This window comes from Citrus clementina, unplaced genomic scaffold (assembly GCF_000493195.1).
Source record: "Citrus clementina cultivar Clemenules unplaced genomic scaffold, Citrus_clementina_v1.0 scaffold_5, whole genome shotgun sequence".
NCBI classification, from domain to species: Eukaryota; Viridiplantae; Streptophyta; class Magnoliopsida; order Sapindales; family Rutaceae; genus Citrus; species Citrus x clementina.
In genome coordinates this window covers 27182415-27206656 of record NW_006262201.1, presented here as the reverse complement: position 1 = coordinate 27206656, position 24242 = coordinate 27182415, and the positions used below count along the sequence as shown (strand labels likewise).

The 24242-nt window shown below is 32.9% G+C and overlaps 1 protein-coding gene and 1 pseudogene across 1 annotated transcript; both read left to right on the top strand.

The window, feature by feature from the left end:
* Window positions 1-8510: 8510 nt before the first annotated feature.
* On the top strand, window positions 8511-9883 carry LOC18041197 (MATH domain and coiled-coil domain-containing protein At3g58400). Its single transcript, XM_024183707.1, has 5 exons — window positions 8511-8662; window positions 8761-8930; window positions 9027-9321; window positions 9498-9664; window positions 9813-9883. Exons 1-5 carry the CDS (start codon window positions 8511-8513, stop codon window positions 9881-9883), a joined length of 855 nt encoding a protein of 284 aa, XP_024039475.1.
* Window positions 9884-11186: 1303 nt separating this feature from the next.
* LOC18041196 lies at window positions 11187-14972 on the top strand (annotated as a pseudogene).
* Window positions 14973-24242: the final 9270 nt, after the last annotated feature.

The window sequence follows — 24242 nt, the reverse complement described above, 5'->3', positions numbered from 1 at the left end:
GTTACGGTATTAGTGTATGTATATTGATTAATTAGGATTAAATAATATCATATTTTTCAATATTCTTGTACATTTTTAGCTTAAGAATAAAATCATTTTCATTACTTGCCCAAAAAGCAGTTCATAAGAAGTACGAATCAGGAGCATTTGAAGCTGGAGGCTACAAGTGGTGCGTGCGTGCGTGTGCATATATATCTATATATATATAGTTCCTTTATTGCAGTAAATTAAATAACTTATGCCACCACCTTTTCTTTTGTTATTATCGTTATTATTATTATTATTATTATTATTATTATTATTCCATCTTGATATTAATAATCAAACGACACCTCAACCTACGGGCTGAGTGTTATTTAGTTAAATTGGTAAAATCTTTTGTGGTGAAACATCAGATCCCGGGTTCAAAATCACTTTTCAAAGATGACAAGAAAATTGGGCTGCCGTTAGACTATAATGATTAAAAAAAAAAAAAACAACAACTCCCCAACCCTAATGTGATCACGATTTGAACCTAACTTTTGAATGATAGTCTTTGCTTGGTAGTATCATTTATTAGTGTATTTATGTTGATTAATTAATTATTGCAGGAAACTTGTTATATACCCCAAGAGAGCAAGAATGTGAAAGATCACATTTCCCTCTACCTAGAAATGGCAGATACATGTTCACTTACTTTTGGTTGGGAAGTCTATGCAGTTTTTCGTTTGTTTTTACTTGATCAGAACCAAGATATCTACTTGGTAGTTCAAGGTTATATTATATTCTACTTTCGAAATGTTAATCTTGATCATATTTTCTAATGATCTACGTACATTTTACAATTTTGACGATATGATATGTTTATAAACTTATCTAGTGTGGTCGTCAGTATTTTACAAATTAAATACAGAAAATACTGCAGCAAAAATTTGTTCTAGTCTTTTAGATAAAGAATTGCATAATCAGTGGTCGGTTGTAATGTGATAGATGCCCTGGGAAAGGAAAGACGGTTTAATGGGTTGAAGCTTCAGTGGGGTTTGGATCAGTTCATCCCACTTGAAGCTTTCAACGATTCTACAAATGGATACCTTGTCAAGGATACATGTGTTTTTGGAGCTGAAGTCTTTGTTAAAGAAAGAAGCAGAGTCAAAGGAGAGTGCCTATCCATGGAAAAATATGCATATAGTTCTAAGTATGTATGGAAGATCGACAACTTTTCAAAATTAGGCGCAGGATATAAGGAATCACAAGCGTTCGGTGCCGGAAATCACAAATGGTATCTAAGCTTCAATTTTTTTCTTTTTCCAAATCAGAATATATATGTAAATACCTTCTTGAGGCAAGGTATTTAGTGAATCTACAACTAAGTTCCAAATCATTGTTTTCAGGAAGATAGAGCTCCACCCCGCGGGAATTGACATTGGTGCTGCCGATCATCTTTCCATGTTTTTGATTTTGGAAAATTTCACAGTTGAGAATGTTCAAGTTTATGCAGAGTTCACATTGCGAATCTGGGATCAACTGGGGCAAAGCATGAATCTTTTCAAGGTAAAATGTGTGTCTTTACATGCAATTAGTAAGTCAGCTTAATTAATTGAAGGCAAATCCAAATAATATTACGAGAGCGCTCCTTTTACTCTAGCAGATAAATTCTGGTTCCATACACCAAAGTCTAGCTGGGGCTGCCCAAGATTCGTTTCATTGAGTGAGTTAAATGATCCAGAGACTGGGTTCCTAGTGAATGACGTTTGCGTGGTGGAGGCTGAGGTCACTGTGCTTGGGATTTCCGAGCCAATATAACAAGTAGTTACTTGTCGTCCAATTGGGTTCTTTTATTGTGTGATGCTGACTGCCATCCTGGCTAATCTAGGAAATTTATTTTAGCTTGCAAGAAAATTATTTCTCTCCTGGATTTCCAAATTATAGCTATGTTGCTTATTGTTTCAGTTGTCCAGTTAACTTTTAGTGTGATTTTGGTGATCTAATTTTATGCATCTATGAACGTGAAGATTTATTATATGCTCTTGGCAGTAATTCTTCTTTCTTCTAAGATTTTGATTTCCAAAAAGAAAGAAGTGATTGGTACAAAGAAAATTGGGATGTAAGAGAGAAATCGAAGGCAGTGAAACCAACTGAAACAATTAATCCAATCACATGGAATATTATTATATGATTTTCTTTTGATTTATCTACCAAACTTTATTTATTATTACTTTTTTTTTCCTTCGCTGGATTACAATGAAAAGCAAATTGTTGACCCAGTTTCAGAAATTTGATGAATATCAATAGTCAGACTAATTCATTTAATATTCAGATTTTCTTATTACTGAACTACGGCCGTCTAATATCTCATTGAATTCATGGTGGTTGCAAGAAACTTATTGTAATGAAAATAAATGCAAAAAAGCTAATATTCTTCATGAAGAAAAAGCTGATCTGCTGTTCTCGATTTTGGTATATTCGACTGTTAAAAGTATATGCAAAACTTGGACTCTATATTTTGGATCAAGTGCGGGCAAGGCACACAACTTTTAAGGGTGAGATTTTATTGATCATTTGTAACATTTAAATGAGATACTTACGAATTTTATTAGTTAAAAGCAGTTTTTCATATTTTATCAGGATTTACCCTATTTAGCCTTTGTTTTTTAGTCAGTTTTTGTAATTCCATTTTTATTTGGATTTAAATTTATTTCTCTTATTTATTTGGGATTTGGACAAAGTTATTAGCTACTAAGTTGTATCAAGCGGAGCATTCCTGAAGCCATCATCGGACTTAGCATGAACCACCCTCAAAAGACAGCTGCCTCGAAACGCTGCCGTTTCGGTCGCGAAACGCCGTCCGAGAATTCCCACGAGGCAGAATGTGCATTCGACAATTATTTGGAAGAATTTTTTTCCGTGGAATGTCTGTTCTCTCTCCTTCTCTTCTTGGTCAAATTAATATAGATAAAATCTTCAGCTTCTTATTTTATTTCCTAATTAATCAATCGGTGTATAAAATTACTTTAATAGCTAGTGAAAGATCCACTTCAAAAGCGCCACCGGCTCATTACATTGTCCAAATAAAATCATTTTCATTACTTGCGGAAAAAGCAGAAGAGGAATATGAATCAGGAGAATTTGAAGTTGGAGGCTACAAGTGGTATGTATGTATGTATGTGTGTGCGTGTGTGTGTGTCCTTAATTGACGTAATTAAATTTAATTATCATGTTAGTGTATTATTTATTAATGTCGATTAATTATTACAAGGAACTTGTTCTGTACCCAAATGGAAATTAGAGCAAGAATGTGAAAGACTACATCTCACTCTACTTAGCAATTGCAGGCACAAGTTCATTTACTTTGGATTGGGAAGTCTCTGCAGTTTTTGTCTGTTCTTACTTGATTAGAACCAAGACAACTACTTTGTAGTTCAAGGTTAAATCAAATTTAATGTCCAGAATTGTATATTGAAAGCAAAAATTTTGCTCGAATCTTTAGGAAAGAAATTGAATGCATGCATAATCAGTGGTTGCTTTTAATGTGATAGATTGCATGGGAAAGGAAAGACGGTTTAATGGACTGAAGCATGTATGGGGTTTTGATAAATTCATCCCGCTTAGAGCTTTCAATGATGCTTCAAATGGATACCTTGTCGAAGATACGTGTGTTTTTGACGCTGAAGTGCTTGTTAAAGAAAGAAACAAATTCAAAGGAGAGTGCCTATCTATGAAAGAAATTGCAAGCAGTTGTAAGTATGTTTGGAAGATCGAGAACTTTTCAAAGTTAGACGCAGGATATGAGGAATCACAAGTTTTCGATGCTGGAAACCACAAATGGTATCGAAGATTTTAATTTTTTTTTAATTTATACAGGTATAATAAATAATAAGTTCTTGAGACAAAGTTGTCAGTGAGTGTACAATTAATTAAATACCATTTCGTTTTTTTCAGGAAGATAGAGCTGCACCCGATGGGAGCTGGCCCCGGTGCTGGCGATTATCTTTCCTTGTTCTTGGGTTTTGGAGATTCCGCAGTTCGGAGTATTGTTAAAGTATGCGCAGAGTTTACATTTCAAATCTTGGATCAAATTCGCCAATGCATGAATCTTCTTAAGGTATATTGCTTGTTTTTTATATGATTGACACCGGTAATTTGATTGAGTGATTTTCAAGCAGTTTTTTTTTTACTCTTTGATTTTGAAAGTACCTTTAACCTAAAAAAAAATCAGCTTAATTTGAGGTTATAGAATTCAAATAATATGTATAATGAGAATGATGTTGGGAATTTGCGGGTGCAGCAAACACGCAACTAAAGTAAAATTAAGAAATAATGAACATACCTGGACACCAGAATTTCCGTGGTTCAGTTTTTAACCTACATCCACAGACAAAGACAAAAGAAAATATTTTACTAGTGAAAAGGAATTACAAGTATTGTAATATTTTTTCTCTCAACCCAAAATCTCAATACACCCAAACTCTCAAAACACTAGAACTACAGCTCAAAGCTCTCAACACTCTCAACTTACACCTCTTGGCACTCTCACTTGAATTGGAGAAAATGAGATAAATAAAGAGGGCAAATGAGGCCTCTATTGATAGGTCAAGCCATGCCCAAAAATCAACAATGGTGGGCATTAAAATAATATAAATTTCCACCCAACTTTTCAAATTTGGTGCCAATGTCAAAAGTTGATTCCTTCCACTTACCTTTGTTTTCCATTTACTCAACAACTTTATGCTAAGAGTTAAAAAATTGCATGCTAGCCACGTGCAATTATTTGCCACATGCATGCACATGTTCAACAAATGATTCCTTTTCTCTAGGAGGTAGAAAATGGTTCTATGCACCAGTCGATAATAAGTGGGGTTGGTCAAGATTCGTTTCATTAAGTTAAATGACCCAAAGAATGGGTATCTTGTGAACGACATTTGCGTGGTGGAAGCTGAGATCACGTGCTCAGAATCTCCGAGGCATTGTAATAACAAGTAATTCGAGCAAAATATGAAGAAAATTGAGATGTTTATTCTTCTTGGTTTCTCACGAAATAAAGAAATTCATTGATTTTATGGCTTACTTATGCGATCACATTTGTTCATTGACATAATTCTTAATCCTGGAAGAAAATCTCTGACAATCTTAATCCTGGAATAAAATTACTATCTATCAACTATTAACAAGTGAGATGGTGATAAAAACTCTTAGTTTTTAATTAAAGAGAAGCATTAATAAGATAAATTGAGTACAAGCAAGAAATTAATGTTACATGAAAGAAATATCATATATGGACATTTAAGAATTCAAAAGAAGTAGTTTCTAAACTAAAAAAAGATCAGAAGCTAGCATGTTCGGTATGGTTTTTAAATTTATATTTTCTTAGAATAAAAATGAGAACGAAAATGGTGTTTTGAAGTTCTTATATTTCTAATTTAAATATGTGTTTGGTATTATTTTGTATATCCTATATTTAAAAAATGAAATTAATAATACACGTTCGGTATCTATTAACGGTTTTTACTTCATGCAAGTTAAATTTGTGTTTAAAATTCATATAAAAACTAATTTATTTTTCAATATACCAACTTACAACAACAACAGCAATAATAATAACAATAATTATAATATCCAATTTTAACTTTTTTAAATAATTATTTTTTGTTAACATGATCACTATTCGATCGATCTTTCTACCTTATACACTTGATTCGAAAAGGATATAAAAGGAGGAAAAATAATTTTATAAATATTAAATCTAATTCTCCTTTCTTTCAAAAAAGAAAAAAATCTATTGAATTCTTACAACATTTTAACATTTGATCAAATTAAAATGATTAAATATGGCGTTTCTGGGAAACAAAAAAAAAAGATTACATGCTTGCTTACAATTAAGAATCAAATACCCATATCTGCAAAGTTCAGTGTAAATCTCTATAGATCTTTGGTGATTTTATCAAAGAAAAACTAAATAAAATGTATAAGAACCCAGAAATATGTTGAAAAAAATGATCGAGCTAATAAAGAAAAGAATTATGAAGGAAAGGTAGAAAAAACAGAGGAAGAAGAAAAGAAGAAGAAAGGAAGAACGAGATGCAGTTCGTAAATCATGAAGGAAGATGAGAGTTAAGAGATAAGGTTAGTGAGATAGACGGGGTGTCAAGAGTCTTAAAGATGGAGACTATCTGCTATTTTTATTAACCGTGTATATTATTATATTTTATTTTACAATTTGTTTTATAAAACAAGTAAAACATGTATAAGTTGTTTTATAATTTATAACTATCAAAGCTAAGTCAGATTCTATGTTTTACAATTAGGTTTTACGAGAAGGGCTACCGAACACTTATTCCACTTGAATTTATAAAAAGAAAATGAGAATGGCCCATGAAAAACGGTGCCGAACGTAAAAAATATGTTATTGCAAAATAAGATAATTAATTGGTCATAACTATCCACAACAGTGAATTAGATATTAGATTATTATTTGTGCTTGATCAGAAGAGAGACGAGTTCTTGATTCTTCAAGGTTAATTATTACACTCAGCAATGTTTATGATTATTTTGTTCTTATTTAATTATTTAACTAAGAGCTAATCAATGATTTGGTCAACTTCATGTAATAGATGCCATGGGAAATGAAAGAAGCTTGAATTAGGTTTTGATCAATTCAGAATTGAATGATATCTGGATTTAATGCTCAAGTCAGGACGTTCAGAGTCTATAAAACCTCGATTCGAACTATAATCAAAGTTGTACATTTTATAATGATGCACAACTCTAATATATAATAGCCGAAATCTAGACATCTGTACCAGAACATGACTAATACTTAAGGTTCATTTATACATGTGCGATATATTTCTAATGGTAATGTAGAAGAAATTTGAATGGTACAACTTGTTAAAAAGGGGCCTCATGTTATGACCACTTCTTCGAATGTATAATGTAAATGATTTTCTAAAATTTACTTGTTTCTCTGTTCATATATATAAACTAAATGCCACATTTGAAAGTTAATGTTTTAATAATTTGTTAAGTGGAACCTCTTAGTAAATAAGTACAATTGAATGCCGAGACTTAAACTTTACCCTTGTTGATTTTTTCAGGAAGGTATGCCTCTATCCCGAGGGACAGAGAGAAGGACCTGGCAGTCATATTTCTATGTACCTGATATTTGGCTGACTTCTCAACTATAACTCGTGGTTTTAAAAATACCTTTGTTTCACACTGCAAATCCAGGATCAAGTGTAGTCAAAGCATAATCATAAAACTTTACCCTTGTTATTATTAACCCAAGCTTTAACAGGTGTTGAAGTTCATCAATAAGCGTAGTAGCTAAATACAGATAACTTCAGGTTTCTATTGTTGTTCCTGTAGCCAGTACATGGTTTAGGAACTCAATCGAAGATTGGGGCTGGCACAAATTTGTTGAACCCAGTTACTTGAACAAGGCAAGCAATGGTTTTCTTGTGAACGAAGTGTGCATTGCTGAAGTAGAGGTGTCTGCGCTTAGAATTCCCAAAGCCCTGTAATATATACTCTAATAAGCATTGCTACTCTTGCAAGAAAATTGGGATGCCAATTTTTTAATTTTATTTCTTATAATAAGAGTTAATCTCATCGTACCCAAATATTTGACAGAGAAATTCAATTGTTGCCGCTCGATAATTGGTGGTTAATTGGTTGTTAAGTCTCCACATGGAAACTAGATGGGGATGCTTCTTATAGGTTTAGCCTGTGATATCTTATTCACTGTTGCCCCTCTTTTTTTCTCTCTGTATTCTGCCAGTCGCAATAGGTTTTTTTTAGGTTTTTTTATTTTACGAGCGTGAAATAAAATCAACTTAACTTTCAGATTAGATTAATAAATATTTATCGAACACTAAGTGCTGCTCAACCATAATACTAAATCGGGCCTAAATTTTGGAAGCTAATTTTATAATATTTGATAATAGAAAATAGAACAACTAAAATACTGCTTCAGTTCGTTGAAATAGACGTTTTTTGAGTGGAGGGCACATATTCTTGTTCATTTGTATTGTAGTTGTTTTCTTACCCCTTACCATCCATTCTTGCAACCAAGCAAAGAAATCAATATTCCTTGACCAAACCAAACAAATTAAAGAATCAATCTCCCTTCCCCCCCTTGCATTCCCCTTTCCATTCCATTCTTGCAACCACCAGTTTCCAAAACTTGGCGAATATCAATAGTTATTCTGACTCTTTCTGAAAATTTAATGTTGAATTGTATAAACCCTCAACCTTGGTGCTTTATATATGCCATTGTCCCTTTTAGATATTTTAAAGAAGAAATATTATTTTTGAGAGACCTGTAACCCTTGAAAAATCTTATCTTAATAAATCTGTCTTCAATACTAGTTTTAATACTCGAGAAATTATTGTAATTTGGAGGGATTTGTTGCAATGGAAAATGACTTTGTAGACCAAGTTGGTATGTTGTCTAACTCTTTCCTCAGCTTCCCTTCTCTACGTATGTTTATATATGTGCATTAATTGAACATTTTTAGCTTGTTATCTTCTTATCAATGTTAAAATTACTCTTGACGGCAATTTCAAGATCCATTTCACACGTACCACCGGCTCATTTCTTACTCAAAATACATGAATTTTCATCTCTTGTGGAGAATGAATTGGAAATTTATGAATCTTTGGAATTTGATGCTGGAGGCCACAAGTGGTATGACCTAAAACTTAGTGAATTAATATTCAGATTACCTTGTTACTAAATTATAATTCATAATCTAATATGTTATTTTGAATTCATGATGGTTTCAGGAAACTTGTTGTCTACCCAAATGGAAATGAAAACAAAAATGTGAACGATCACATCTCACTCTACTTGGAAATGGTAGACACAAGTTCACTTGGCTTTGGCTGGGAAGTCTATGCAATTTTCCGCCTCTTTGTGCTTGATCAGAACAAAGACGAGTTCTTGATTCTTCAAGGTTGATTATTATACTCAACAGTGTTCAGGATTATTTTGTTCTTAATTATTTACCTAAGAGCTAATCGTGATTTGGGGTCACTTCATCATGTGGTAGATGCCATGGGAAAAGAAAGACGTTTTCATGGATTGAAGCTTGAATGGGGTTTTGATCAATTCATCCCGCTGGAAGAATTTAACGATGCTTCGAATGGATATCTTGTGGACGATACGTGTGTTTTTGGAGCAGAAGTACTGGTTAAAGAAAGGAACAAATGCAAAGGAGAGTGCCTTTCCATGACGAAATTGACATCTGCTTCCATTTATAAGCATGTTTGGAAGATCGAGAACTTTTCAAAGTTAGAGGCAAAGCGTCACGAATCAGAAGTATTCATTGTTAGAGATCAAAAGTGGTATATGTATATATATACTTTCTGAAATGGTGTCCAAATTTCACGAGGTTTGGATTTAGCCTACGATCAAGTAGACGTCCGAAGTTGAGGATGACTAATTCTTTCTGTTAATTTCTTTACTCGTATCATCTAATTAAATGCCTCATCAGAAAATTAACCCTTGTTGATTTTTTCAGGAAGATACAGCTCCATCCCAAGGGAATCAAAAGTGGAACCGGCAGTCATGTTTCTATGTCCTTGGCATTGGTTGATTCCTCAACTATAACTCCTGGTTTTAAAATATACGTGCACTTCACACTGCGAATCCGGGATCAAGTGCGGGGAAAGCATAAAGAAGCAAAAAGTAATTAAATAAAAAAATTAATATCCCAAACTTATTTCACAGGTGCATGAATTAATGCAATAGTACTGCAACTATAAGCTTTATAGCTAAATACAAATAACTTGAGGCTTTCTTTATTGTTGTTTCACGCAGCAAGTATATGGTTCAGGTCCTCATGGGGTTGGCCAAGATTTGTTGAACTCAGTTACTAAAACGAGGCAGGCAATGGTTTTCTTGTGAATGATGTGTGCATTGTGGAAGCGGAGGTTTCTGTTCTTGGAATTTCAAAAGCATTGTGATAATTTAAATTCTCGTTGTTGTTATGAGATATATCTATTCATCTCTTGGTAAAAAGAATGTGTATTTTACACTAATAACTTTAGGAAGTGAGTTGCAAAAGCAGCTCCATGATTTATGATGTATGTGTGTATCATCATACTCCTTGAAATATAATATACATAACACCTTAAGAATCAAAAAACATGTTGCTAAATGCACGACCGAATATATATGCTTTATTGGCTATAAATACCCATCAATCAAATATTTCAAGAGATTGAGAAATGAAATAGTGAACACGCGAAGAAGTTCTACTAATTATTCTACCATTGACTTATTATTATTTTGCTCCTTTTAGCTTCATGCCATTTTTATTGTTTGACATATTTGTACCCCTTTTTTATTCAAGTAAAGAGGTGTATTTAAAAGATCTCTTTCACTAAAACAGTGGCATTATAAAAAAAAAAACAGAGAACCCAACTGTTGAGATGAGGCCGGGAGAACTCAAAGAGATGTAGAGTTTTTTTTTTTTTTTAATTTTAAATGGCCAATTTCCAGAACTACGCCTGCTTTCGGCTTTATTCACTTATATGTGATTACGACCGAGTGAATTGCACAAAGACTATAAAATATATTCATTCAATATAGCAACACAATAGACTATTTTGCCCCTCTCTCTCCAATTTTTTTTATAAAAAAAGTGACAGGCTTTCTTTAGTTTAATTTTTCGTTCATTATAATGCATAGCATAGATAAATTACTTAAGTACAATTAGATAATTATGGAATGATTAATAAATAATTTAATCATAATTAGTTCATTTTCGATAATATTCGAGTAATTAAAAAATTAAATATAGATCGAATATGAAAATGAGTCTCACAATTATGTAACTATTGGTTAAAATAAAGTCGAGTATAGTTGTCAACTAAAAAAAGGTCGGGCAGCTAACTACTGGGTGTGGGTAGAGTGTGTCATTCTAATGGAAGGGCTTTCTAGACTTTTCCTCACATATTTGTCATGTTTATGGAAATTTTATTTTTATTGATGGCATAATCCTCAAAAATTCCTCTTTAGATACATATGAAGTCCGGAGACAAAAAACGGATAAACACTCTAAGGCCGAAGCGTGATGGGTAACCAAGATCGAAATATCTGGCGGCTCGAATCAAGGGATCCATAGATACTTCTCTGAAGCGAGGGATCCATAGATACTTGGGAGAAAAGAAACGTCAAAATATAAAAAATATCCATAAATAAATAAACATAAAACAAAAAAAAAGTGCATAAATACACGAACAATACACAGAGAGAGAGAGAGTTCTAGAAAGAGAGACAATGGTGCTATGGGAGATCACATTGGGAACAGCGTATTTCTTGGGGATGAAGCGGACGTACAGGCTTGCTTTGAGGATTCAGGGCCGCGTTATCAGCCCTAAGCACCCCCGGATTCGTCAATTTGTTCACCGGTATATTTGTGTTACTGTTGTTGTTATTATTATTTGATTATTTCATTTTGTTTGGAGTTTGATTTTGATTAATTTGTAGCTTGATGGGTTAGCAATGAATAGGTTTATTAGCAGATGGGTTTAATTAAGCTAGGTGGTTTCAAGTGTTAATTTTCAGTAATGGGTTCTGTAGCTATGCTCGTTACGACAATAAGAGCTGTTGATTTTGGAGTCAAAAGAGGTTTATGATGATGGTGGTGGTATTCGTGGTGTTGATAATGATATGTATTATACTGATATGGGATATATTAACAATACATTGCAATGCAATGTTCTTGTGTTTCACGATTTTATGATATTTTTCAAAATTGATCTTGGTAATTTGATTTAAGTGCATAGTAGTGTGTGTTATTTTGAATTTGGTTATTGATGCTTGCTAAAGATCTAATGTAACAAAGCTGGGGAGAGTAATGGAGTGTTTTGTGGCTAGGAATTGATTTCTTGTGGAGGTAATGTGGCTTAATAGCGGCTAGACAGAGAACTGCTTAAGCAAAGGCAACGGACAGAAGGATCCAAAATTTTAGGTTTTCTAAGAATAGGGGGAGAGGGTGAAGCAAATAAAAATTACAAATTTGTAAAAGATCCTGAAAACCTAATTTCAAAAGTTTATCCAGATATGAGTGTTGTCGTCTACTTATGTTATATATTGCAGTGAAAGTAAACCATGTTTACCTTACAGAAACTATTTTTGTGTGAACTAACTATGGAGTAACTATATAGGAAGCAACAGACATGAGCTATCCTTGTAGCATCTCCTAATTACTTATATATTTCCTTAGGAAGTACTCCTATGCCATCAAAAACCATAAGAGCGTGTGTTCTTTAGGGAGGTATTGTATGGATTTTGGTTTTCTTTTGGGGTCAAAGATTCATAGAATTTCTCCTTTCTCTTCCCTTGTATTCTCTCTTCTCACTACCTATGGTACGATTCTTTCTTCTATTTCCATTTCTTCAAAAAAAATTTAGCTGAAATTTCTACCTTCTAATGCCTCTTCAATGGGATTTTGATGGATTATGTGGAGTTGATTGCGTCGAATCTGAATTCTATATGTTGCAGCAATGCATCCTGCGGAATGGGATTATCTTAGGATATGTGTCCACGATTATGACGGCTTGTATTTGCCTATGTATTATCATCTCTTTGAACAGTCCACAATTATGATGGCTTGTCTTTGGCTATGTATTAATCATCTCTTTGAAAAGTTACTTTGATGGTGGTTCATAACTTGTTATTCATGGTCTGGAATTTCTGTCTGAGTACCATGCCACTAGACCATCTCTTAAAATGGAAGTTTTCTTGTTAGATGCACCTGTTGTACTCTACTTGTCTACTTTTGAGTGTGCCCCATCTTGGCTAATCCGATGAACTTATTGCTTCCACTCTTATGAGCTCCATTGAAGTTTAGTTGTACAGAGGCCAAATATGTGCTTGAATACAACTATAACAAAGTACCAATCTGTATTTTATTTGCCTTAAATATATAAGAATATGGAAGGAAAAACTTTAGAATAGTACTTCAACTAGTTCATCGTGCATCCTGACATTTCTACTTCAGCTTGGTTGTAAGCTGATGTGAATGGTTCACATTGACTTGATATCATATGCAATATGAGAGACCACTGGGCTCCTCCCTGAAAGCAATTATTCTTCCCTATCTGACTTAGAATGGCCCTGTGCCTTTCATAATAAAATCAGCTTCTAAATCTGTGATCTTATGACATATTGGATAGGCTAGGTTGCTGAATTTGTGATTTAACCAATTATGGAACAAAGCCAATCCTTTAAAGGATTAAGAGAAGTTACTATCAACTCAGTTGATCGTTGAATATTCGCAACTGCAACCTGCATTCTCTCATTCTAGATTGTCTGTGTGCCCATTATGGGATTTGAATCAACTTATCTTTTAGATTTGCCATATCAAACTTTTAACAAAATGTTTTTGCTGTTTTGGCATTATGTTGAACCCTTGATGTCAAAGCAACATGTTTGCCAGCTTCTTGTAGTACCTGTCGGTGAAGCAGTAAGAGAGTCTCATATGTATTCCTGTGAACTTATTATCCAATCAAGCTACAATGCTCGGATACCAGAACTAATTTCATTATTATGAGCACATTCTTAAATTGCTCTCTCTCTTTAGGTGATGTGAAGATTTTGGAGAAGCAAAAGTACTAACGTCCAAAGCTGGAGATCATAGCTGTACTCTTGTTTAGTTCAGAGAGACTGTTTTGAAATGATAGATTGAAAGTTCTTCTGTGCTTTTCTTTTTAATGGGCCGTTGCATTTTGATGTTTATTAGTAGGACGTTATTAACTTCATGAAAGTAAGTTACCAGGGCACATATTTTTGCTCCAGAATCCTTCCGATCTAGTGCATAAAATGGAAATCCTAAATTAGTTAATTGTTTCAATACTTTGGACTTTGAATTGATTTAGTATGCCTCATGAAGCCAATAATTGCACATCCTCCACTCTTAGAGTCTCAGTGTGATATTACCCACGGTACTGCCTGAGCATTGCATTCTTCCCACTGGTTGGCTCATTGGACTCCATTTTACTGTTTAACTACTGCTGTTATGTCAATTACTAGCTGGCAAATACTGTTATTTCTACAATTGTTTTGAATAATAACAAATTTATTACTCCTCCAACTTGGAACTGCCATTGTTTTTTGAAGACTGACCTTCATTCTTCATTGATTTTTTCCACAGCCGAGTATGTGCTGCCTTTGATGTTGCTCTCAAGTTTCACAGGAACATACATGAGAGGGACATAGAAGTTGGTAGAAATGCTGGATTCTACGTTGGCTTGACTAAATGAAACCATCTGCTCATATACGTGGTCCCCCTGAGAAACCTTCACATGGCCCTAGCATGAGCATGACCAACCATGGAATGAAGTCCTCGAATCCAAAAACTCCTGGAGTCCAAACATCTAGAAACAAGGAATCTGATAGACATCTGTTTAGCTCATCAAAAAATATATGGCCAAAACCACCCTTTTCTACCATTGCCATGATGATGCGGCATCCAAGGCCTGCGGGAACGACAACCCATTATCGGCATCTTGAGACAAATGGATCTGATCTGTTGAGTTTGAACTACAATAGAAATGGGTTTGATGGAGTCCTGCGAAAGGACATTATGCAGTGGTTGCTGCAAAAGTGAAGGTAGAAGCTTTTCAGACACCTGTTAGTTTCTGAAGTTTTAATTGCCAATAATTCAGTTAAAATATCTCACTCAAACCGCTCGCATTATTGGACTCCTAAATTTGAAATTCATCCATGCGAGTTATGGTCCTGTTGCTTGATCATCAAGCCTTGATCACTAATTACTGAAGGGCTGCGTGCTGCGAAAGCTGGCAAAGCTAGGTTTTAGTTGTTTTGCTTCTTTACTGAAAGATAGTAATTGTTCTCTCCGTTTTCAGTGACTCTAGGTTTTGTGTTTCCGAACCAGTAACTGCATAGTTGCTTCTGGTAATGTTTGTTTGTTTCTTTGTTTGTGAAGCACATTCCTCCAGATTGGAAATGGCTGTGGTGATGGCGATCATCTTTCTCTGTACTTGGCTTTTGGAGATTCCACAGTGAAGGTGATTAAAGTATATATATATGCAGTGCATACATTGTGAATCATAGATCAAGTGGGGGCAAAACATAAATCTTTTCGAGGTAAAATATCTGTGTTTACATGCAATTAGTATTTGAGGCAAATCCAAATAATATAACGAGAATGTTCCTTTTACTCTATTAGAGAATAAAGACTGGTTCAATACACCCAGCGAAAACTGGGGCTGGCCAAGATTCGTTTCATTGAGTGAGTTAGATGAGCCAGAGACTGGATTTCTAGTGAATGGCGGTTGCATGGTGGAAGCTGAGGTCGCTGTGCTTGGAATTTCCAACCCATTATAACAAGTAATTAATTGTCCTCCAAATGGGTTCTTTTATTGTGTGATGCTGACTGCCTGGCTAATCTAGGAAATTTATTTTAGCTATCAGGAAATTTATTTCTCTTGTGGTTTTCCAAAATAACTCTTACATTGCTTATTGTTTATGCTGTCAAGCTAACTTTTTAGTGTTACTTTGGTGTTCTATTTCTCTGCATCTCTTTAAGGAGAAATTCATTATGTCCCCTACGCTGTAATTCTTCTCTTCTAAGATTTTGATTTAAAAGAAAAAAGAAAAATGAAAAATGAAAAATGAAAAAAAAAAGTAGTTGAAACGAAGAAAATTAGGATGCAAGAGAACTAATAACTTCACTTACTAAGAAAATGAAAACCAAGTAGAATTGAACCCGTTGAATTAATATTGATAAATTGATAACTCCTATTAAATAATAGTTTTCTTCAGTTTGACATAGAGTCAATATGGTAAATTAATAATTTGATAAATTTTATTAGATAATATATTTTAAAAAAATTTATTTTTTTATAAGACCCAATTAATACATGTATTAATAATTAATTAATTTAAAACTAAATACATATGATATGTCTATGATTTTTTTTGTTGTACTGGCATAATGTTTTATGCATTTTATTGATCAACATTACTTTTTTTATACTTTTCAGTTGAGAAGTTATTGTTGTATTATATGTGTTGTGGTAAGAGAAATAAGAGAGAGAGATTTAATCTATTGCCTCCAAAAAATCTCAGTTCATGAGTTACCATGTAATCGTGATCCAACTGTACAATCTAACCAAAGAATTATCAAATGATTGATTCACTCAATCCAGATCGAATTAAAATCCTATCATACAACATGATAAAATCACTTAATTCTGTAGTTATACTACGTTAGAATCACTAAATTTCTTTACTCAAAAAAAAAAAGATCACTAAATTTTCTAATTATACTAGCTCAGAATCACTAAATTCTTTAATTATACTACCACTATATTTCATAAAAAAATCATATTATCAACGTGATATTATTTCTATAAATATAAATTAATATTTATTCATTTAATGGATATAAAAAAAGTACCGACCATTTTGTTCTGGGACTGAGGCAATGGCGTTTCCTGTGTATAATAGGAGCTTTAGTTTTTTATTTAAAAGAAATAATGAAGAAAAAACATGTCGTTATCAGTACCACCAACTCAATTTGCAATTAAAAAAGAAGAAATTAATCGACAGAAACTCACTTCCTGCTCTTGGTTCATTTCATCTTTGCTAGCTTATGCTTCTACCAGGTGAATCCAACATGGAATTGGAAAAAATAATGAAGTTAGAAATGACAATAACATAAAAAGCTTTGGATTCCCTCCGCCAAACTATTACTTGAAAAGAAAATGAGGGAAAAGCCTAGGATCTCCGGCGAGAATCTTAACTCTCAAGATGAGACCAGATAATAATGTAATACTAGAGAGATAATGTGAAAGGGTAACTTTCCGTAGCCATAGAAGCAAATTATGTAAACCAAAATTATCCCAGCAAGCCAATATGAATTCTTTCCACCTCAACCTGTTCAAAAACAGAGCAAGATAAAGCTTAAATGTCAAAAGAAGTGAATCTTTTCAATAATGTGGAAGTAAATAAAACAATAAGGTAAAGAATTATGATTTTTCCTAATGCTTGCGTAAACAATCATGACCGAGGAAAACTTTCCAGACATAAGAACAGTGAAGACATGATTCACAGGCATTAAACCCAATAAAATCCCTCACCAATATTTACCTCATTAAATTTTAATGCCACCTACAAATGGGATGATAGAACAAGTTGTCATTCACATATTGCTTATTCATCAATCTCTTCACCTTTGGTTAAAATCGGGAGGTAACATTCAATTTGTGCAGGAACCAACAAACAAAAGATGCATTTTTTTGTAGTATGAAGACAATTGAACCAACGAGCGTGAAGGCCCAAAAAAAAAAAAAAAAAAAGAAGAAGAGAATTGGTGACCCAGGTCATATGACTTTAGTATGCTCGGTAGTATCATTTTTTATAAATTTCTGAGACTTTGTTTTGGGGTTGTGCTTATAAGCTTTCGGGTCCCACGTCACATGATTTTCGGCCAAGCAGAATTTAGTTTCCCTCCCTTTTGTCAGTCAATCTGTTTCAGAAATTTTGATGGTGATCAAATCAAAATTGATGCTTCTATTCATGTATCTGTGCAATAAGTGAGCTAGTGATAATCGTGGCTCTATTTTGGACTTCAGTACCTTTGAAGAGCTAGCTACCGGTCTTGTAGTTGTTTGACATTATGGGCGAGGGAGGAAGGTTATGTTTTTTCTGGTATCACTGCTCCATTAACACTTTGCCCGTGTTTGAATTTCAATTCATGCCAAATTCTCATCAAACAAAGAGATCTTTTGATTGTTAACATGCAAGGTGCAAGTAATCAATCATGGTTCTGTCTTGGTAAAATTATATTACAAATTATAATCAGTCAAATTGGTCGTATTCGAGTCGTTTTTATAATTTTAGTTTAGTTAGGACTTAATTTAGTTTCTTAAATTTTTAGGATTAAAATTAAGCTAAATTTTAAGTTAACTTATCTTCAAAAGAAAAAAAAAAAAAAAAGATATTCAATATACAAGGTGTGTTTCTCTATTATTTCCATTTTTTTCCCATTTTGCAATATATATTCAATCAACTCCTCAACCCTAATGTAATCCGAATTCGAAACCCAAACCTTTTGAACCACCGCTATTATCATATTTGTATATTCACGTTGATTAATTATTTAAAATAAATATATCATCTAGGCTGTTATGCACAAAGCTTTGGTTGGATCTAATTAGGATTCAATAATATCGTATTTTTCAAGATTCATGCACATTTTTAACTTAGGGCTATTCTGTCGATCTAGACTTAGGGTGTGTTTGGGTTTGAAGTTGGGCAGAGTTACAGCGCTAAAGTGTTTAATAAACAATAACTGTTATAGCTTAAAAGCTATCTTAATATGATTTTTCACTTGTATGATGAAAAAGGAAAAAATCCTCTGTCATCCCTAGAGTTTCATGTAATACCTCATTTCATCCCTACTTTTTAAACAATAACTCAAAACATCATTTTATTAACTCACTGTTAGTTAAACGTTGTTTGTTAGTTATTCATTGAGGGTAAAAAAAGATTTTCTATTAAAGAGAAAATTAAAAAAAAAATAAAAGTTGACATATAACTAAAAATAATGTTTATCTAATCCCACTAAACAATAAATACCAAAAAAGATAGTGGTAAGGACTTGGGAAGACAATAATGGTCGAAGAAGAGTGGTGGCCAAGTTCAAAATAAAAATTGGTTGAAGATTAAGAAAATTTTCAGCACATAAAATTTGGTTGTATTTTTTACTTTTTCTTCTAATTATTTAAAGATATTGTGCTAATTACAATTTGTTGCTTATGGAAACTATTAAGTGGTTATATCAAATTACTTCATCGTTGATTTCATTTAAGAAAAAATTAATAAATTTTGCATATTTTGTAGTGTTACTTAATTGTATAAAAAAAATATTTTAATATAGTTTGAAACATTTTAATAATAATCATATTTTACCAATTTAAATGAATTACTAGTTAACGGCATTAAACTAACAGTGGTTAGCGGAAGGATGTTTTGGGCTATTATTTAAAAAGTAAGGATGAAATGAGTTATTACATGAAACTTTAGGGATGAAAAGAGGTTTTTTCTGATGAAAAATCTATTATATCTTTAATAATTTTGTCAAAATTATTATTAAAAATTATTTTTACAATACACTATTAACTTTTATTTCATAATTATAATTTTTTTCTACAATAGTTGTACCTTAAAAGTTACAACACTTCAATTTCAAACAAACTCTTACTTTCGCTTTAAGCTTTGAAGTACATTTTAATACTTGCACATTATTATACATGCAATTAATATCTATATATTTGTTATGTTTAATTATTAACAATCAAGAAATTTCTCCCCACAAAATAATCTGTGAAATGAACAATCGCTACATGAGCTTAGAATTTTCTAAGCGCTGTAACGAAGATTAGTACAAACCAAAGAAAATTTCGATTGAGTTTATATTTTCGAGTTTGGTCAATTAGAAAGTAGGATATAAACAGTCCAATCATTAGGCTTTTTATTAAATTTTTTTATTTATCCCCTAATGTAGTAATTAATGAAGATTCATTGTATATTTGCTTAAATCATGTTTATTCATTGTATTTTCAAGCATCACATTTTTATGTTCTAGATTCTATGAGTTTTCTGAGAGATGAAACTCAGTACCTCCTCCCAGTTTTTTTATTTTTCTTTTATTTAAAACGACTTCGTGCTGTCCAAGTTACCAAAAATAAAAATAAAAATTCAACAACTTTTTGGAGAACTTTTCGCAATGGAAAATATCTTTGTTAACAAAGATGGTATGTATGTTCAACCTTTTCTCACGTTCTCTAGAGGACAATATTCTTAAAAATTTCAGCTTATTGTTATTTCTAATCAATCGGCATTAATTAAAAATTACTTAAATGTATAGCCATTGCAAGATACACTTCACTACCACCGGCTCATTTCATCGTCAAAATAAAATCATTATCATTACTTGCAGAAAAAGCAGAAGAGGAATATGAATCAGGAGAATTTGAAGTTGGAGGATACAAGTGGTACATATATATATATATATATATTCTTTTCCTTAATAACACAAGTTCATTTACTTTGGATTGGGAAGTCTCGGCAGTTTTTCGTCTGTTCTTACTTGATCAGAACCAAGAAAACTACTGTGTAGTTCAAGGTTAAATCAAATTTAGTGTGCAGAATTGTATATTGCAACATTAGGAAAAAAAATTGAATGCATGCATAATGAGTGGTTGCTTGTAATGTGATAGATATCATGGGAAAGGAAAGACGGTTTAATGGACTGAAGCATGTATGGGGTTAATTTTGATAAATTTATCCCGCTTAGAGCTTTCAATGATGCTTCGAATGGATACCTTGTCGAAGATACGTGTGTTTTTGAAGCTGAAGTCCTTGTTAAAGAAAGAAACAAATTCAAAAGAGAGTGCCAATCTATAAAAGAAATTTCAATTAGTTGTAAGTGTGTTTGGAAGATCGAGAACTTAGACGCAGGATACGAGGAATCACAAGTTTTCGATGCTGGAAATCACAAATGGTATCAAAGATTTTAAGTTTTTTTTTTAATTTCTACAGGTATAATAAATAATGAGTTCTTGGGACAAAGTTGTCAGTGAGTGTATGTTGGAGACTTAACACATATAACACTAAAAAAACACACTATTTTATTTCTTCAACAATACTCATCACCAATTACAACTCTTATTTTTCACTTTCTACAACTTAGAAATTTTGTTACTTCACTTGATACTTAAACCAAAGAGGAGAGATGATATTTATACATGAAACAAACTAATCACAACCATTCATTTATTCAATTAATAAACAAATCCTCACAATCCATTCAAACCTATCACTCACCTACTTCACCAACCACACCTACCACACCTAACACAAATAATTTAAACCTCACCAACCTTCCATGAGTTGGGCTTGAATTTATTCATCTTGGATCAAGTTTATGACCCAACAGTGTACAATTAATAAAATACCATTTCGGTGTTTTCAGGAAGACAGAGCTACACCCATGGGAACTGGGCCCAATGCTGGCGATTGTCTTTCCTTGTTCTTGGTTTTTGAAGATTCCACAGTTCGGAGTACTGTTAAAGTATACGCAAAGTTTACATTTCGAATCTTAGATCAAGTTCGGGCAATGCATGAATCTTCTTAAGGCACATTGCTTGTTCTAATACGCAACTAATTTAGTTGCTACTGGCAGCTTGACTGAGTGATTTTCAAGCAGTTTTCTTTAACTTTTGATTTTGAAAGTACCTTTAACCCAAAATAATAATAATAAACTTAATTTGAGGCTATAGAATTCAAATAATGTGTATAATGAGAATGATTCTTTTTCTCTAGGAGGCAGAGAAAGGTTCCATGCACCAGGCGATAATAAGTGGGGTTGGTCGAGATTCGTTTCATTGAGTAAGTTAAATGACCCAGAGAATGGGTACCTTGTGAACGACGTTCGCGTTGTGGAAGCTGAGATCACTGTGCTCAGAATCTCCGAGGCATTGTAATAATAAGTATTCTTCTTTGTTTCTCACAAAATAAAGAAATTCATTGATTTTTTGCTTAATTACTTATGCGATCACGTTTGTTCATTGACATAATTCTTAATCCTGGAAGGAAATCTCTGACAATCTTAATCCTGAAATAAAATCACATCTATCAAATATTACCAAGTGAGATGGTGACAAAAACTCTTAGTTTTTAATTAAAGAGAAGTATTGATAAGATAAATTTAGTACAATAGGGCAAGAAATTAATATTACATAAAAGGAATATCATTTATGGACATTTAAGAATTCGAAAGAGGTAGTTTCTAAACTAAAAAAAGGATCAGTAGCTAAAGTACTACTTAGTTACGTTTCACAAAAATATGTTACTGCAAAATAAGATAATTAATTTAGTGAATATCAATGGTCATAACAGTCCACAACAGTGAATTAGATATTAGATTTTTATTTGTGCTTGATAAAAAAAGAGACAAGTTCTTGATTTTTAACGATGCTTCGAATGGATATCTTGAAGGACACACTCGTGTTTTTATAGCTGAAGTCTTTGCTAAGAAAGGAATAAAGGCAAAGGAGAGTGCCTTTCATGATGAGATTCACAACTGCTTCCATTTATAAGCATGCATGGAAGATCGAGAACTCTTCAAAGTGCAGTCAAAGCGTTACGAATCAGAAATATTCATTGCTGGTGATCAAAATCTAGATTTGATGCTCAAGTCCAGACGTTCAGAGTTCATAAAATCTCGGTTCGAACTACAATCAAAGTTGTAAAACTCTAATATATAATAGCCTAAATCTAGACATCTGTACCTGAACAGGACTAATACTTAAGGTTGATTTATACATGTGCGTTATATTTCTAATGGTAATGCAGAAGAAATTAGAATAGTACAACTTGTTAAAAAGGTGCATCATGTTAAAACCACTTCTTCAAATGTATAATGTAAATGATTTGCTAAAATTTGTTTGTTTCTCTGTTCATATATATATATAAACTAAAATTTAACGATGCTTCGAATGGATATCTTGAAGGACAAAAGTGTGTTTTTGGAGCTGAAGTCTTTGCTAAGAAAGGAACAAAGGCAAAGGAGAGTGCCTTTCATGATGAAATTCACATCTGCTTCCATTTATAAACATGTTTGGAAGATCCAGAACCTTTCAAAGTTGCACTCAAAGCGTTACGAATCAGAAATATTCGATTCGAACCATAATCGAAGTTGTACATTTTATAACGATGCACAACTCTAATATATAATAGCCTAAATCTAGACATCTGCACCTGAACACGGCTAATACTTAAGGTTGATTTACACATGTGCTGTATATTTCTAATGGTAATGCAGAAGAAATTCGAATAGTACAACTTGTTAAAAAGGTGCATCATGTTAAAACCACTTCTCTGAATGAATAATGTAAATGATTTGCTAAAATTTGTCTGTTTCGCTGTTCATATATATAATCTAAATGGCACATTTGAAAGTTAATGTTTTAATAATTTGTTAAGTGGAACCTCTTAGTAATTATGTACAACTGAATGCCGAGACTTAAACTTTACCCTTGTTGATTTTTTCAGGAAGATATACCTCTATCCCAAGGGACAGAGAGAAGGACCTGGCAGTCATATTTCTATGTACCTGGTATTTGGCTGACTTCTCAACTATAACTCGTGGTTTATAAAAATACCTTTGTTTCACACTGCAAATCCAGGATCAAGTGTAGTCAAAGCATAATCATAAAATTTTACCCTTGTTATTATTAACCCAAACTTTAACAAGTATTGAAGTTCATCAATAAGCGTAGTAGCTAAATACAAATAACTTCAGGTTTCTATTGTTGTTCCTGCAGCCAGTACATGGTTTAGGAACTCAATCGAAGATTGGGGGTGGCACTAATTTGTTGAACTCAGTTACTTGAACAAGGCAAGCAATGGTTTTCTTGTGAACGATGTGTGCAATGCTGAAGCAGAGGTGTCTGTGCTTAGAATTTCCAAAGCCCTGTAATATACTCTAATAAGCATTGCTACTCTTGCAAGAAAATTGGGATGCCAATTTTTTAATTTTATTTCTTATAATAAGAGTTAATCTCATCGTACCCAAATATTTTGACAAAGAAATTCAATTGTTGCCGCTCGATAATTGGTGGTTAATTGGTTGTTAAGTCTCCAAACGGAGACTACATGAGGATGCCTTCTTATGGGTTTAGCATGCGATATCTTATTCATTGTTGCTTTTTTTTTTTCTCTCTGTATTCTGCCAGTCGCAATAGGTAAGGTACTATAGACTTTTTTTATCTTACGAGTGTCAAATAAAATGAATTTAAATCAATAAGTATTTACAGAACACTTAAGTGCTGCTCAACCATAGTACTAAATCGGGCTTAAATTTTGGAAGCTAATTATATTAGTTGATAATAGAAAATAGACAACTAAAATATTGCTTCAGCTTGTCGAAATACACGGTTTTTGAGTGGAGGGTACATATTTTTGTTCATTTGTACTGTAGTTGTTTTCTTGCCTCTTACCATCCATTCTTGCAACCAAGCAAAGAAATCAATATTCCTTGACCAAAACAAACAAATTAAAGAATCAATATCCCTTTTCCCCCATTGCATTCCCCTTTCCATTCCATTCTTGCAACCATCATTTTCCAAAACTTGGTGAATACCAATAGTCATTCTGACTCTTTCTAGAAATTTAATGTTGAATTATATAAACCCTCAACCTTGATGCTTTATATGTACCACGG

Bases quoted from the DNA above. Each gene is read 5' to 3' on its own strand.
- LOC18041197 (XM_024183707.1), top strand. From the start codon at position 8,511: ATGTTAAAATTACTCTTGACGGCAATTTCAAGATCCATTTCACACGTA. The intron at 8,663-8,760 runs GTATGACCTAAA...TGATGGTTTCAG, and splicing joins GATGCTGGAGGCCACAAGTG to GAAACTTGTTGTCTACCCAA. The intron at 9,322-9,497 runs GTATATGTATAT...TGATTTTTTCAG, and splicing joins ATTGTTAGAGATCAAAAGTG to GAAGATACAGCTCCATCCCA.